General features: G+C 44.0%; 1 protein-coding gene across 3 annotated transcripts; it reads right to left on the reverse strand.

The window, feature by feature from the left end:
- Positions 1-5,224: 5,224 nt before the first annotated feature.
- On the reverse strand, positions 5,225-9,645 carry LOC309653351 (testis-specific Y-encoded protein 10-like). 3 transcript variants are annotated; one of them, XM_082447957.1, is made up of 7 exons: positions 9,220-9,645; positions 8,535-8,633; positions 8,305-8,416; positions 8,108-8,207; positions 7,878-7,947; positions 7,024-7,216; positions 5,225-5,693 (listed from the first exon to the last, which is right to left on the reverse strand). In XM_082447957.1, exons 1-6 carry the CDS (start codon positions 9,553-9,555, stop codon positions 7,190-7,192), a joined length of 744 nt encoding a protein of 247 aa, XP_082304083.1. In that variant the 5' UTR covers positions 9,556-9,645; the 3' UTR covers positions 5,225-5,693; positions 7,024-7,189. The 3 variants fall into 3 exon arrangements, with proteins under 3 accessions (XP_082304083.1, XP_082304081.1, XP_082304082.1); XM_082447955.1 differs by having other exon boundaries at positions 8,062-8,207; XM_082447956.1 differs by having other exon boundaries at positions 8,062-8,207; positions 8,535-8,612; positions 9,220-9,641.
- Positions 9,646-13,540: the final 3,895 nt, after the last annotated feature.

The following is a 13,540-nucleotide window of genomic DNA, read 5'->3' on the forward strand; positions in this document are numbered from 1 at the left end:
CCAGAAATCAGATAACATATTGTGACATTTTTCATGTATATATGTATATATATGAATTCCATCATATATTTAAAGAAGAATTAACTCCACAACTATTCCAAAAAATTGAAGAAGGGAACACTTCCAAACTCATTTTATGAGGCCAGCCTTACCCTGATACCAAAGTCAGACGCCATGAGAAAAGAAAACTACAGGCAATATCCTTGATGAACATAGATGTGCAAGTTCTCAACACTAGCAAACTGAATTCAACAACACAGTAAAAGGATCCTACACCATGATATAGTGCATTGTACCCCTGAGATGCAAGGATATTTCAACATATGAAAATCAATTAATATGACAAACCACATGGACAGAATGGAAGGTGAAAGTCATATGCTTATCTCAATAGATGCAGTAAAAGCATTTGGGAGAACTCAATACCATTTCATGATAAAAACTCTCAAGAATGTACGAATAGAGAGTAATTACCTCGACATAACAAAGGTCATATACGAAAAGCCTACAGTGGATATCATATTCCACAACGAAACATTGAAATGTTTTCCATTAAGATCTGGAAAAAGGCATCCCAGAAAACATTTTCATTGCCTATCCAACATGGAGCAGAGCATGGAAAAGACTTTTTGAAGTGCCACTCCTCAGAAATATCCCCTCTTTGTTTTGGCTATCACTACAAATTCATGGCAAGACCTCAAAAGCCCCACCAAGACTCTAGGATATTTTTTAATCCCCCAGAGCAATAAAGTCTTATGGCTCCTGTGTTAAGACGGCTGGTTTGAACAGTGGCATTTTAGAGATGGCTGGATTTGATACCTGGCATCAGTGTCACTGCACAAATTTTATAAGAGAAATGACAGATTGAAAGTCTAAGCCATAAACACACAGCCAGTTTTCAAAATAAAGGCAAAACAAAAGAAAAGTTGTTTAAATTCATTTCCCCAGCTACCAAAAAAGACGTCCCAAAGCTGTGAAAAGTAAGTATAGAATGGAAGCAGTGCTGTGAACAATAACCATATATTCTTATTCGCAAGGTTAACGCCAAGGTCCCAAGGAGATAATTCCATTTTAGAACTGACATAAAACTTCACTCACCTACTGGCGTTATTTTACTATTTTCTGAGAGAGAACCTTATTCAGAGACCTTGATCTCTTGTGTTTATTAACATCTGATTCTGAGTCTCCTATTCTTGTCAAACTTCAACTCCAAGGTCATGCTTTTCAAACCGCCCGCCCCCCCCCACCACAACACACACACACACACACACACACACACACACACACACACACACACATTTTGTAGTAGAATCTTCTTAGCACGTCCCCCTCAAGATTCTGGTACCTAGATCCTCTTTATCTCATGCTTGCCAGCATTGCTCATCTTCCTTATTCTTGAGGAAACATCACTCATAAACACTCCATCCACCTGACGCTTCCATAAACTTCCTTAGTCCCAAATCACTCCTGCTCTCAGCATCTGCCGAGGTCTCTGAGGGGTCCCTAGGAGTTGGACTGTTCTTCATGAACCTGTTACAGAACAAGCTGTAAAATAAAACACGTAGATACAGAAGTGCACAAATCAACATCATCATTAATTGTGGCTTAGGTACTTCTGTTAGAGAGATGTCCGTCCTAATACTGAATTCCAAGTTTGCAGGCTTATCGCTGCTTCCAGTGTGCTGGACCAGGGCGAGCTTCCTCCAAAAGCTGTGGACTTCTCGGCAATGTGCAGCTTGGGGTTGCAGACGAGAGCACGAGCTTTCTGTGGACAGGATGGTTCTCAAGGGAGGAAGGATGAAGCCGAGCTGTACATGCTCAGTGATTCTTACCAAAAGCACCCATCAGCTAACTCACTCCACCTTCCAGAGGATGGAGTTACTGAAGGGCAGAGAGAGGCCAGCGTATGCTTTAAGGACACATACACACACACACACACATTTCTTTTACGCTGATGTGCAAATGGCTAACCCCAAATTACATCCAGCACACTATCTGTTTCTACACTCATGATGTGGTTGCTGTTAAGTGTTAGTGGAAAGAGGGGAGAAACTTCTAAACTAATTCAGAACTAGGGACCTATGGAAAGCTAATATTCAACCACTATTGCCCCTTGATCCATATTTCAAATCCATATCTATGTTTATAAAGATAATTTCGTTTCTTGAAATGTCTCTTTTCACATTTCAATACAGATTAGGTGAAGGTGTTAAAATGAGTTTAGAAGTGTCCCCCCCCCACCCCCCCACCCCCCACCCGCCCTTTCTAAGTTTTGGAAGAATCTGTTAGGATTGGTGGCATTATTATTTTTCCATTCCTAAATGTTAGGTAGAATACAATAGTGTAACTCTCTGTGCCTGGTATCATTTTTGTGGAAAGTTTTTTTAAACTTCGAAATCTATGTCTCCAATAGGCAGAGTTAGTCAGGTCATCTCTTTTTCCCTTGATTGATTGGGTAATTTTTCAGGATGATTTTTACCTTACCTATGTTATCCAATTCACTGGCATAACATTTTTATTGTGTCCTCCTAGCATCTGTAGAATCATTAGTGGTATAGTATCGTTCTTGCTTGCTATCGGTAATTCATGTCTTCTCTCTTTTATTCTTGACCATTCTGATTAGAAGTTTATCATTTTTATTGATCTTTCCAGGAAACCAGATTTTGGCATACTGATTTCCTCTGGTGGTTTTCTGTTTTCATTTTCACTGATTTCTTATAATATCTTTTTCACTTACTTTCTTCTGCCAGGTTTCGATTTCATCTGTTATTCCTTCCCTAGTTTCTCCTGGAGGAAGCTTAGCTCAATAATGTGAGACCTTCTTTTCTCATTAAAAAAAGCAAAATTAAAGCTGTACACGTCCTTCTGTTCTGCTTTTATTGCATCCCACAGATTTTCATATATTGTTGCTCATTTCTGTTAAATTCAAAACATATTCTAATTTGCCTTGTGATTTCTTTTGACCCAGGTACTGTTGAGGAGTTTATTGTCTAATTTCAAATTCTGGCATACTTTACAAATTACCGGATACCTGATTCAATTCTGCTGTAACCAGAAAACATAATTTGAATGACTTAAATCCTTTAAATTTATTGAAATTTATTGCGTGGCCCAAAATATGACCTACCTCAGTGAATTTTCCAGATGCACTTGAAAATTAAGTGTCTCTGTTGGTTGGAGTGTTTGATTTCCCACATTTCTCTTCACAAAACAAAATCTAGATGGCAAAGTGACATGTCAGAAACTTGGCAATAATAATAATGATAATAATAACAATAATAATCTGTAGAGAAAGGGAGTGTATTTGGGATAGCACATCAGGAATACAAGCTTTCAGGAACAAAAAGAAGGGCCAGATGTAAGGTGGATATGATCTTTGCAAGCAGTGTTGTTTGTGGCAGCCGTAGGGTAGCCCAGGGACATTGTAGGGCTACTTGCCAAGAGCAGAAGTGGACAGCAGTTATTCCCAAAGCTTTGTAAAGAGTCAAAGTGAAAACTGAAGTTCTGTTCTCATATTTTATTAAATTATGAAATGAGAAATAGCTTCTTTCTGTATCTCTCCTCCCTCCACTGACTTTTCAGTTTGGAACCTCTAAGATAAATCCGTTACATGGAATACCAAGTGTGAACCAAGAATGGTGGTATGAAAAATAAACAAAAAGAAACTCTTTAGTTTCCCAGTTTGCGGAAGCATAGAAACTCGACAGTATTTTGACTTGTCAGCAAAGCAGATATGGATCCGAGCACACACTGGCCTGTGAAATCCGTTTGGTTGTTGTAATTGCTGTTGTTTAGTCTGTAAGAGTCCTAGGAATTTACATCAATGATGTGACAGTGCTAATGTATTCCAGTGGACGAATGTCGATGAGTGTCATGTCACCCTTGGTCCTTCAGTCAATACCACGTGTTAAGGAAAGCCTGGCACCTACGGAAATAAGGATGGGAGCTTGAGCAAATCCGATTTTTTAAACACAGAGTAGGTCAGAGCAGCCTGACTAAATACCAAGATTCACGGACGGAAAAGTGAGAGATGACATTAGAAGGAGGAGAATCACCAGACGAGCCAGAGGACTGTGAACACCGTCCCAGAAGTAACTTGGATAGAAATAAAAATATACTAATTTATTCTTCCATTAATTCCTATTGTTTTCTAACATTGCTACATTTTTCCTGATTAGAGTGTATAAAAACCATCCAAATTCAAGCATTACAAAATCCAGTCATGTATTAAAAGAGTGGGAGTCTCCCAAATTGGTGCGGTACCTAATATATTACTACTGCCTAACATTCTGAATATTTCTTTGATTTTTCCTTCTGAATATACAAGTGTATTTAATATTTTTATAGAAAGTAAATTATGCCTTGTATAAAAAAAATGACGTTTTATTTTAGCTATTCTAAAATTTTTGTCTCATGTATGGCAAAATGTCGCTTTCTCTTGGCTATTCTGCTTGCACAATATTCCATGTTAAGGAATACAACTGTCCCATCATTCTTTTTAAGCATGGTATAGTAGTTTCTTATAAAAATATGCAGTAATTTATTATATTTGATGAGTTCTTCCTAACATGTCGCTAATATAAACAGTGCTACCTTCTTGTATATGTTTTTTTAGACTTGAGGAAGTATTTCTAGAGTATACATTGCTAAAAACAGAAATGTCAGGTTATAAAGCACATAATATTTACAATTTTACTAGACATTACCAAAATGCTTTCTAAAACGTAGTATCAATTTATATGTCCACTAAGATTGTAGAAGAGAGACCATCTCACTGCAACTTCCCAGTAAGGATATTACCTTTCCATATTTAAAAAATTGAATACTCCAGAGGTGACACTTTATTGTTGTTTAAGTTATCGATTCTGTAAATTTTAGTAAGGTTGAAGATACCTCAATATGTTAATTAGGCCACATTCTTTTCCACTGAATTGCCCACTTTAACAATTTAGTACAATATTCCTGCCAAAGTTCTACATGCAATTTGTTAAGGGGACTCCATAGGCAGCAGAATGAACCTTCTATGCATATGACCTAAGCATAGCCTTGGTACCTAAGCACTGGCAGGAGATGTTAGGAGTTGGGGGACCCTGTCCCAACCTTTTCTTTGGTGTTTAAGTCCTTTGCAAGACCTTACCAAATGTTCTGAATGTGGATAAATACCCTGGAGTCCTTAGAACAAGCCCCGTCTGAGGTCCCCTAAGACCACGCACCAATATGCTGTCCCACTCCCACTGCAGGGTTATTAGAGCATAGTTTATTTTTACCAGCACCAGGAAAGACAGGGACCAGCATGCGGCAGCCCCAGGGGTTCCTTGAGGTTTACAGTTCAAGAAGCTGAGAAGACCTGTTTCCACAGTGTCTGTGGCGTGGCTGTGGGGACAGCAGCTGGCAGAGGCCAAGCCTTGCCTTCTAGACCTTCGGATGTCTCCACTGTAGAAGGGGCATAGCTGGGGTGTAGATGTTCAAATACAAAACCTGACACTGAGCAGGCGATCTAACTCAGTGCACTTTGAAGGGGACATCCGTGGCTCCATGAACTTTGATTGTCAACCCCTCGTCCTGGAAAGAGCTGGGGCTTTTGGGAGAAGGCTCTTCTACCAAAAGTTGTGGAGTGAGAGCTCAACATGTGGGACGGAAATGGTACTGTCAATACGCCACCCTCAGGGACGCCTGTGTTGGAGCCGCTGTATCTGGGAAGAGAGAAGAACACTGGGGGGACAAACACTGAACATTCCCTGCTCCGCCTGTGGCAGAGTCTGTCCTTTGCCTGGTCCAGAGACACACGTGCTTCTGGGAAGCAGCCAGCCACTTGGCAAGCAGCACCCGAAGCGCTCACCACTTCCTGGGTGAGCTCGGTATGCTCTAGGTCTTCCCATTGGCCTCAGGGGCACAGAGAGCTGGCAAGGCCCCAGAAGAAGGACAGCGCCTTTGTGGTTGAAACACAGTGTGTCCAGCCGTTCAGCGAGGACGGGACACCGCTACCAGAGCGTTCATGAGAAAACTGTTTACTTTTTGGGGACTTGGTCTCAAGCGGGCCTTGGGCAAAGGGCTTAAGCCTGTCTGAAAATAGGGATATTAACCACTGTGCCGTCACGGGACAGAGAGCACACAGCTGGGTGGCCTGGCACTTGCCTGTTTAACATCCCCAACTCCCCACTCCCCTCACCTCGCACCTCTCCCCGTGTGCCCTTTGTACCCAAACTGAGTCCCCCGGAAAAAAGAACAGAGTTCACGTGAGCTCACTCAGATGTGAGGGAATCTGTTTTGGTTTGCTTATCCGCTTCCCGGCAAAGTTACCTTTTCCCCTGGTCACCTTTGCCAGAGCACACTAACACCCTCACTGCCTTCCCACCCGTGTCTCTCTCACCTCCCCACATGCCCTCCATATACCTTATACCCCCATGTCCTAAGATGTTGTCTGGAACCCTAGCCCTGAGAGGCTAATTGTCTCAGCAAAAGACCCTGTGTTCATATACGCTAGAAGGGCATCTGGTCCAACAGTGAATTAAATGTTAAGGCTTTCTCCCATTGTATCCCATTAGAGTGCCTGATGATATGCAACAGGGATATGCAATCAGCATGCCCCCACAATTTCACATACACTAGAAGGGCATCTGGTCCAACAGTGAATTAAATGTTAAGGCTTCCTCCCATTGTATCCCATTAAAGTGTCTGACGATATGCAACAGGGAGGTTACATGGAGGACCACTATCCAACAAAATTAACTTCCAGCATTTCAACCTCAGGCCCTAGCTCACCAGCCCCTTTCCTTGAACTTCCACATTTCCCTTGGAAAAATGGCAGGCCCCAGTTAACCAGCCCTTCTCTTATTTCTCCTTCCTCCCCAACCCCCATCCCACAGGAAGAACTGCATCCTCTGATGCAATCCCAAAGTATGACTTCCCCCCGCCTCTACAGCTCTCCATGGACTGGTAACTCCCAGGCAGCAAACTGAGAAGCCTACCTGCGCCTGATGTATCTACCCTGAGCCCCTGCACAAACGTCACACAAACACATACAACTGATGCTGCTTATTTATCTTCTGGTTTTATTCCAGGTTTACTGGTGTCTCCCTCTCTGTACGTTTCACCACCAGACCTCTCTTCATTTCTTCGTGTGCAGGACAACCATGTTGACCGTTCGCCTTCATCTGAAGCAGCTTCTTAGGTCAAGGGTGATGCTCCATCACACGCATCTCAACATCGGGAGTTCCTTTGGAAACACACACAGACACACACATAATAACCCATCCTCCCTGAACAACGCTAAAGACCGCTTTAACTTTTTAAGGCCCTGCCCAGGAGACAGAGTCACATTCCCTGTGATCTCTTACATTTCCTCCAACCACATATTAGAAACGATTCTTCATCATCTATGCAAAATGGCCACTGTTCTCACCATAGCCGTGGGAGGTGAAGGAGATGCATGAGAAAATTAAAAGGTGACTGTGATGATCAAAACAGAAAAAAATGACGGGACAGCGGGGCTTAAGGCTTTGCCCAAAGGGGACTCACAGACCTCTGTGGAAAGGGGGTGGTGGGGGGAACCTGAGGCAAGCCCAAATTTAAGGGGGCGGTACAGGAGGCCTGAGGGTGGGGTTGACGGCCATGGAATGACAGTTCAGAGACGTGCACCTTTGAATCTCAGTGACTTTGACGCTCATGCTGCTTCACTTGCCTAAAGCTTCCCTAGTCAGCACCAGTTCTGCACTGCAGTTTTCCAGATGTGCTGTCTCACCCTGATGCCCTCACGCCCTGGTGTCACTGTATGCCTCTGAGCCTCAACTTCTCCATGAGTGAAATAAATGACCCAGCTGACTCGTTTCAGCGCCCAGCCCCTGGGCCCCTCACCTACCTGTCCTCCTCTCACTTACCTGTCCCGGTGGTGCCTTCCTCCCTGGGGTAGTAGCGCAGGGGATTGGGCCACAGGTCCTCGCTGATGATCTGGTAGGGGAAAGGGGCCCGGTCGGGACAGGCCAGGCCAGGCCAGGCCCACACCCCTCCCCCCGAGCAGCCAAACAACATCGCCATTGCTGAGGAGGCCCAGAGGCACCCCACCTCAGCAATCCTGCTAGATCCTGCAAAGCTGTGGTCAGAGAACCACCTGAAGAAGTCATGGCTGCTGCTGTGGTGCCTGCGGCTATACGCCTCACTTTTAAAATGCCGGTGCCACTGAATTGGAGTGGAATGAGCTGCCATGTATCCTGTGGGAAAAGGAGCATGGGAGAAGGGCCTAAATCATGTTTCAAGTTCACCTCACCCCATCTGCCCTCCCCCACAGTCCAGGGAGCTGTCTCTTGCCAGTGACGTTAATGAGATACTCCTTAACAACCACTTCATTCTGGAAATAGCGGTTGTTCCCGAAAAACAACACGATCTTGCAGCAATCACTGGGAAAGCTGAGTTTCTGCACCTGATGGGACAAAGTGGAGGAGGAGGGTGAAATCTGTCTCCAGTAGACCTGCTCTTTCCTGCTTTCCGGGATAAATCATTTCCCCTCTCCTCCCCAGCCTCAGCCTCCCCAGCCTGACCTTCAAGTTGGTCATGTAGCTAAGCATGTCTTTATCTAGGTCACTCATCGTGGCCGACATCTGGGGGTGGTTCACAAACTGCTTTACATCAAGGAGCCTCTAGATGCCGGAGGTAAAAGGCCTACGAGCACAGAGCGAGCCTAGAGAGCAGCCTAGGAGTGTCTGATCTCAACTCCCCACTAGTATGTAGTCCTATTCCTTCAATACACACTGCATGAAGGCACAATGAGCCCCTTGGGGTGTGCATATCTGTGCACGAAAACAGGGAGCCTCCGTTTCTGAGAGGGAGGCCCTGACCTCCATCTGGACAGAACAAGGTTATATCTGCACAGCAAACACTCCTGGCTCTAACTAGGATGAGCATTCATAACTCCCCACTCTCACCCCCATTTCCCTTGATGGTTATTCCAAGGAGAACCTGTGCACAAGACAACTCTTTTGTCTCAAGAGGCCCTGGTACTAATGACAATACCTTTTTGGACCTCTGCAACTAAAGCCCTAGTCTTGTTTCCTGCTATGCAGAAAATCAGCATGCCCCCACAATTTCAGGATCACATTTCCATGAGTGTGCCCACAATGCAAAATGCAATGGATACATTTTGGTACCCAAACGGCCCTCTATGTTAGGTACCTCTTGCTGTAGCCCAGCCACCACGTGGTCTCTCAACTACAAAATTAAGGATACAACTTTGACCCAGAAGCCAGGGATGCTCTGGATGATGGTGCTTCTGTGTTCTAGATAGGTCTTCCGCCTCCCAAGTATTCTGAGATTGAGACGAGCGCAGGCTCGGCTGCATTGCCTATTCAGAGGCTCCAGCTCTAACTGCACGGCCTCCAGCGCCTCCAGCGGGGACGGGGCGCTCTGCGGGGACGGCCCTGGCTCTTCCTGACCCTCCACCTGGGGCTTCTCCTCCGGCTCTTCCACCAGCATCTGCTCCTCCTGCTGTTCCTGCTCCTCCTCCTCCATCACCACCTCCATCTCTTCCATGATGTCCTCCACAGGCAGCCAAAACACCTGCATGATCCGCACCAACTCTCCCTACAACCGGGCCGCGCCTTGCGGCACCACCTCCCCGCTGAAGATGGCGGCTTCCTCGCCACACCCATCAGCTAGTGCCGGCACCCTACCCACCTCCCGCACCACACCTGGGGACCCGCGGGCCCCTGCTTCCTGAGGATCCCCTCCCACACCTAGGATGACCCCGGGTCCCTGGGCAGTGCCGCCTTCCCCGGGCCCCGCCTCACTGCCCATGTGGATCTGGCTCTGAGCTGGGGCAGCGGCGACGGTGTGGCAGTTGGAAGCTCAGCACGTGGGCGGCAGAGAACGCAGCAGCAACAGCGACCGCAGTCACGCTTCGCTGCAGACTGAATCGTTCCCTGGAGCCTCTGCGGTGAAGAGGTCTGAAACGCATGCGCAGGACCTTTGGCCACCAGGTACGCGTGACCAGGCGGCGGGAAGGAGCTGCAAGCCACGCCCAGGCTGCTCGTCCCCATCACGACCAATCAGGGCGAGGACAGTGGGCGTCACCCTCGGCTGCCTCGCGAGGACAGTGGGCGTCACCCTCGGCTGCCTCGCCCCTCGCCTTGTGGAAACAGGCCAGCCTCCAGGATTGCCGGGTCCCCCAAAACACCCCTTTTGCCACGCCCAGACCTAGCGGCCCAGGTTCCCCAGGGAGCTCGCCTCCAGCGAGGCCTCCGGCCTTGTGTCTGGCATTCCCGGGTGCCCTGCGATACCTATTTGGCCTGTGTCAATTGGAACCAGGAGTTCCCGCTCGGAAATCAGAACATCAGAATGCGGTTTCCCTCAGGACCTTTAACCACTGGGAGCTCTCAAAAACTGTACAAGGAAATGCATGGTGGCCAAGGTTGCTGGATAGTTTTCTTCCAGGGGACAGAGAGCCCGAAGCTCTGTGGCATGAGAGGCGAGTGTCCGGCATCCCAGCTCTTTGCTAGACTTGAATTCCTTTGTTCAAGTGCAGGAAAGCCATGGAGTGAAGAGCTCCGTCTGAGTGTCTGTCTGTCTCCTCTCGGCCTTTGTGTGTGTGTGTGTGTGTGTGTGTGTGTGTGTGTGTGTGTGTGTGTCTGCGTTCTTGTTTCTATATGTATCTGGTCCCTCCCTCCGTGGCCCACTCTCCTGGGATCCCTGTCCCCTCTGGAGACTTAAACTCTCAGAGAAGTTCATATGTTGGTTTAATTAATACAGACTCTAAATGTCTTTAGAGTTATCAACACCACGTATAATACTTTTATTGCACTTAGGTTAACTAAAAGTCAGCAACCTCATCTAGTCTGTTACAAAATTTGTCAACAACAAAAAATGGTATTTTGATATTTTCATACGTAATAAAATAGAAATAAATGGGATTACAGCTTTTAGGTAAACTCTTTGAGAATAATTTTGTGTTATGGCATGTTACTTAAAAATAGTTTCTCCGAACCTTTCTGGTAACTTGAATCTAGAGGTTTTCTACCTTAAGTTAAATGATGAGAATTCAGTGAATATCCATATAATTTCCAAAATAAAATACTGAAATATTAAATGCCTAGCAAGTCAGCTTACCTACTTTTGCCTTATTAGAGAAAAGCTAAAGATGCTTGACGTTATTGGACACGTCTTATACCACACTGAGGAAAGAAACTACACTGTGAGACGATATATGTTTCTAGAGGTGGTTATTGAATATACTCATAAGTTTGCCAGTGAGGAAATGCTGATATGACACATGGTTACCGATTACTTCTTGGTTTTATCTAGACATTGGAGTTTTAATGGTTAAGAATTTTAATTAATATATGTAATTGGATCTGCTAGAAAATAATAAGGGAAATATATACCTGCTTCTGATAACAGATTGTAAATTTTCTTTACTGTTAAGTAATCCATTTTAAATATCTGTGTTTACCTTTGAAATTTTTCACTGCCACTTTGGTTGAGTAAATAGCTATTGTTTCATAGCAACTTACCATCCTACTTAAGTGTTGTCCCTGCCCTAAAGTTCGTTTGTAAAAGAAGTACATGAATGATGTATTTCTGCAAAATGAGAAACTGAGAAATGATAAACTGTGAAGGAACAATCCTTGTTTATATTAGTATGTACGATCTCTATTTAAAAAGATGGTGACACAGGGAACGTATTCACTGAAAGGGAAATTTAAGCTGAGATGACGAAATACAGGAAACAACTAGGGGTAGGATGGGCATAGAGTGCAGGTAGTTTCCACTCAGACATACATTACCTGTAAATGCCTCATGATAGAACAGAGCCTAATTTAAATGCTTTGATAGGAAAGGTATATACAATAATATATAATCTAATGAAAGGAGATAGTTGTAAAGTAGAATATATATGATATGTTTCTCCTTAGTATGAATGTACCCTTGGTTTGGGTGTATAATCATTAACAAATATCCTTGGCTATATATACTTCTCTATCTCCACTGCAAGTAATAAAAACCAAAAATTGTCTGAAAAGTACTATCTGGCTCTTCTGGGGCAGACACTGTGGAAACATAATAATTAAATAACCACTTAACCCATTACTCAGAATTCATTATTACCAGTCTTGAGTACTCCGCATATATTGAAGATATTGGGGAAATAAATTTATCAAATCTTCCTCTATGGTTAGTATCCCAGCAGCCATACACATTTTAGAGATATTAGTAGTTCCTAGGATTTTTTAAAGCCTACAAGTCATTAGGAGAAGAAACTGAAAGAGGTCTTCTTATCTAGAATCACAGGGGCAGGCAGAAGACCTGCCATACAGTAAGATGTTCCTGTCAAATGTGAGATAAGCAATGCAGTACTGGTTCTACAAATCTAATACTGAAATACAGTTACCTAAAAATCATAATACAGAAAATGTTAGCTTCCTTTTGCTGTTGTACGACAAACTTAGTGGCTTAAAACAACACAAACTATCTTATACTTATGGAGGCCAGTCTGAAAGAGGTCTTAGGGAGCTACAGTTATGGTTTCAGCAGTTGCTTCCGGAGGCTCCGGACAGAATGTTTGTCTTCCTTGCCTTCAGCTTCTAGAAGACGTCTGCATTCCTCAGCTCATGGCTGCATCACTCCACCCTTTGTTTTGCTTTTCGTATCACCTTCTTTGATTCCCTCTTCCTTTTGTAACAACCCTGAGATGACTTTAGGTCCCCCTTGGATAACCCAGGATAAATTCCCATCTCAAGGTCTTTAACCTAATCAAATTGGCAAAGATTCTTTTACCATGTTAGGTATCATATCCATTCTCATGCTCTAGGGATTAGAATATAAACATCTCTAGGTGCTATTACTCTGCCTGCCACAGGACGGATAGAGATGAAACTTCTGAATCAGTTAGTATAAAGACAAAAAGGAAAATCCAAAATATGCATTTTTAAGTAGGATTTTTTTCCTCACAGATTCTTTCCTATGAAAGATCCCTAAACACTATTTTGTCCGGGAGATGAAGGCTATCCAGGGTACAATAGGGAAATACGATTTCTTAAAAGTCGTGTTAGAAAGATCTGTGGTTTTAATGCTTTGCATTGGTAGTTTCTTAATCTTATATTACCCATTATTATTGAGCACTTGAGAAAACTATGGCAAGTGTTCCTGTAAACACCAGCTGATCAGTTGATGGTGATCAGTTAGTATTTATTGGGACACTTTCCATCGTCTAGATAGGTAACAGCCGTATGCATTATACAAAAGCTGATCTTTAAATCCGGCAAAGTTATAATTGTTCCCTAATTTAGGGGGTTTATGGTTTCTACCTAATATGTAGGCCAACCAGCAGCTTCCAAGCAAGTCTCCTGGAAGGGACAAGTTCAGTACATATAGGGGGAAATCAAACAATTTTTATTATTTCAATAATTATTGTTTAATATTTTAATCCTGTAGTTGGCGGGAAAGAAACACTAGAGAGGAAAAACAATTGATGTTAAATCTCAGACGGTGTCTGAGAAAATGTGACAGAGGTTTGGATATCACTCATTCATGAACAAAATTAAATCTGGCTGTT

The sequence above is a fragment of the Balaenoptera physalus genome (genome assembly GCF_965194825.1).
Source record: "Balaenoptera physalus genome assembly, chromosome: Y".
In the NCBI taxonomy this organism is placed as follows: Eukaryota; Metazoa; Chordata; class Mammalia; order Artiodactyla; family Balaenopteridae; genus Balaenoptera; species Balaenoptera physalus.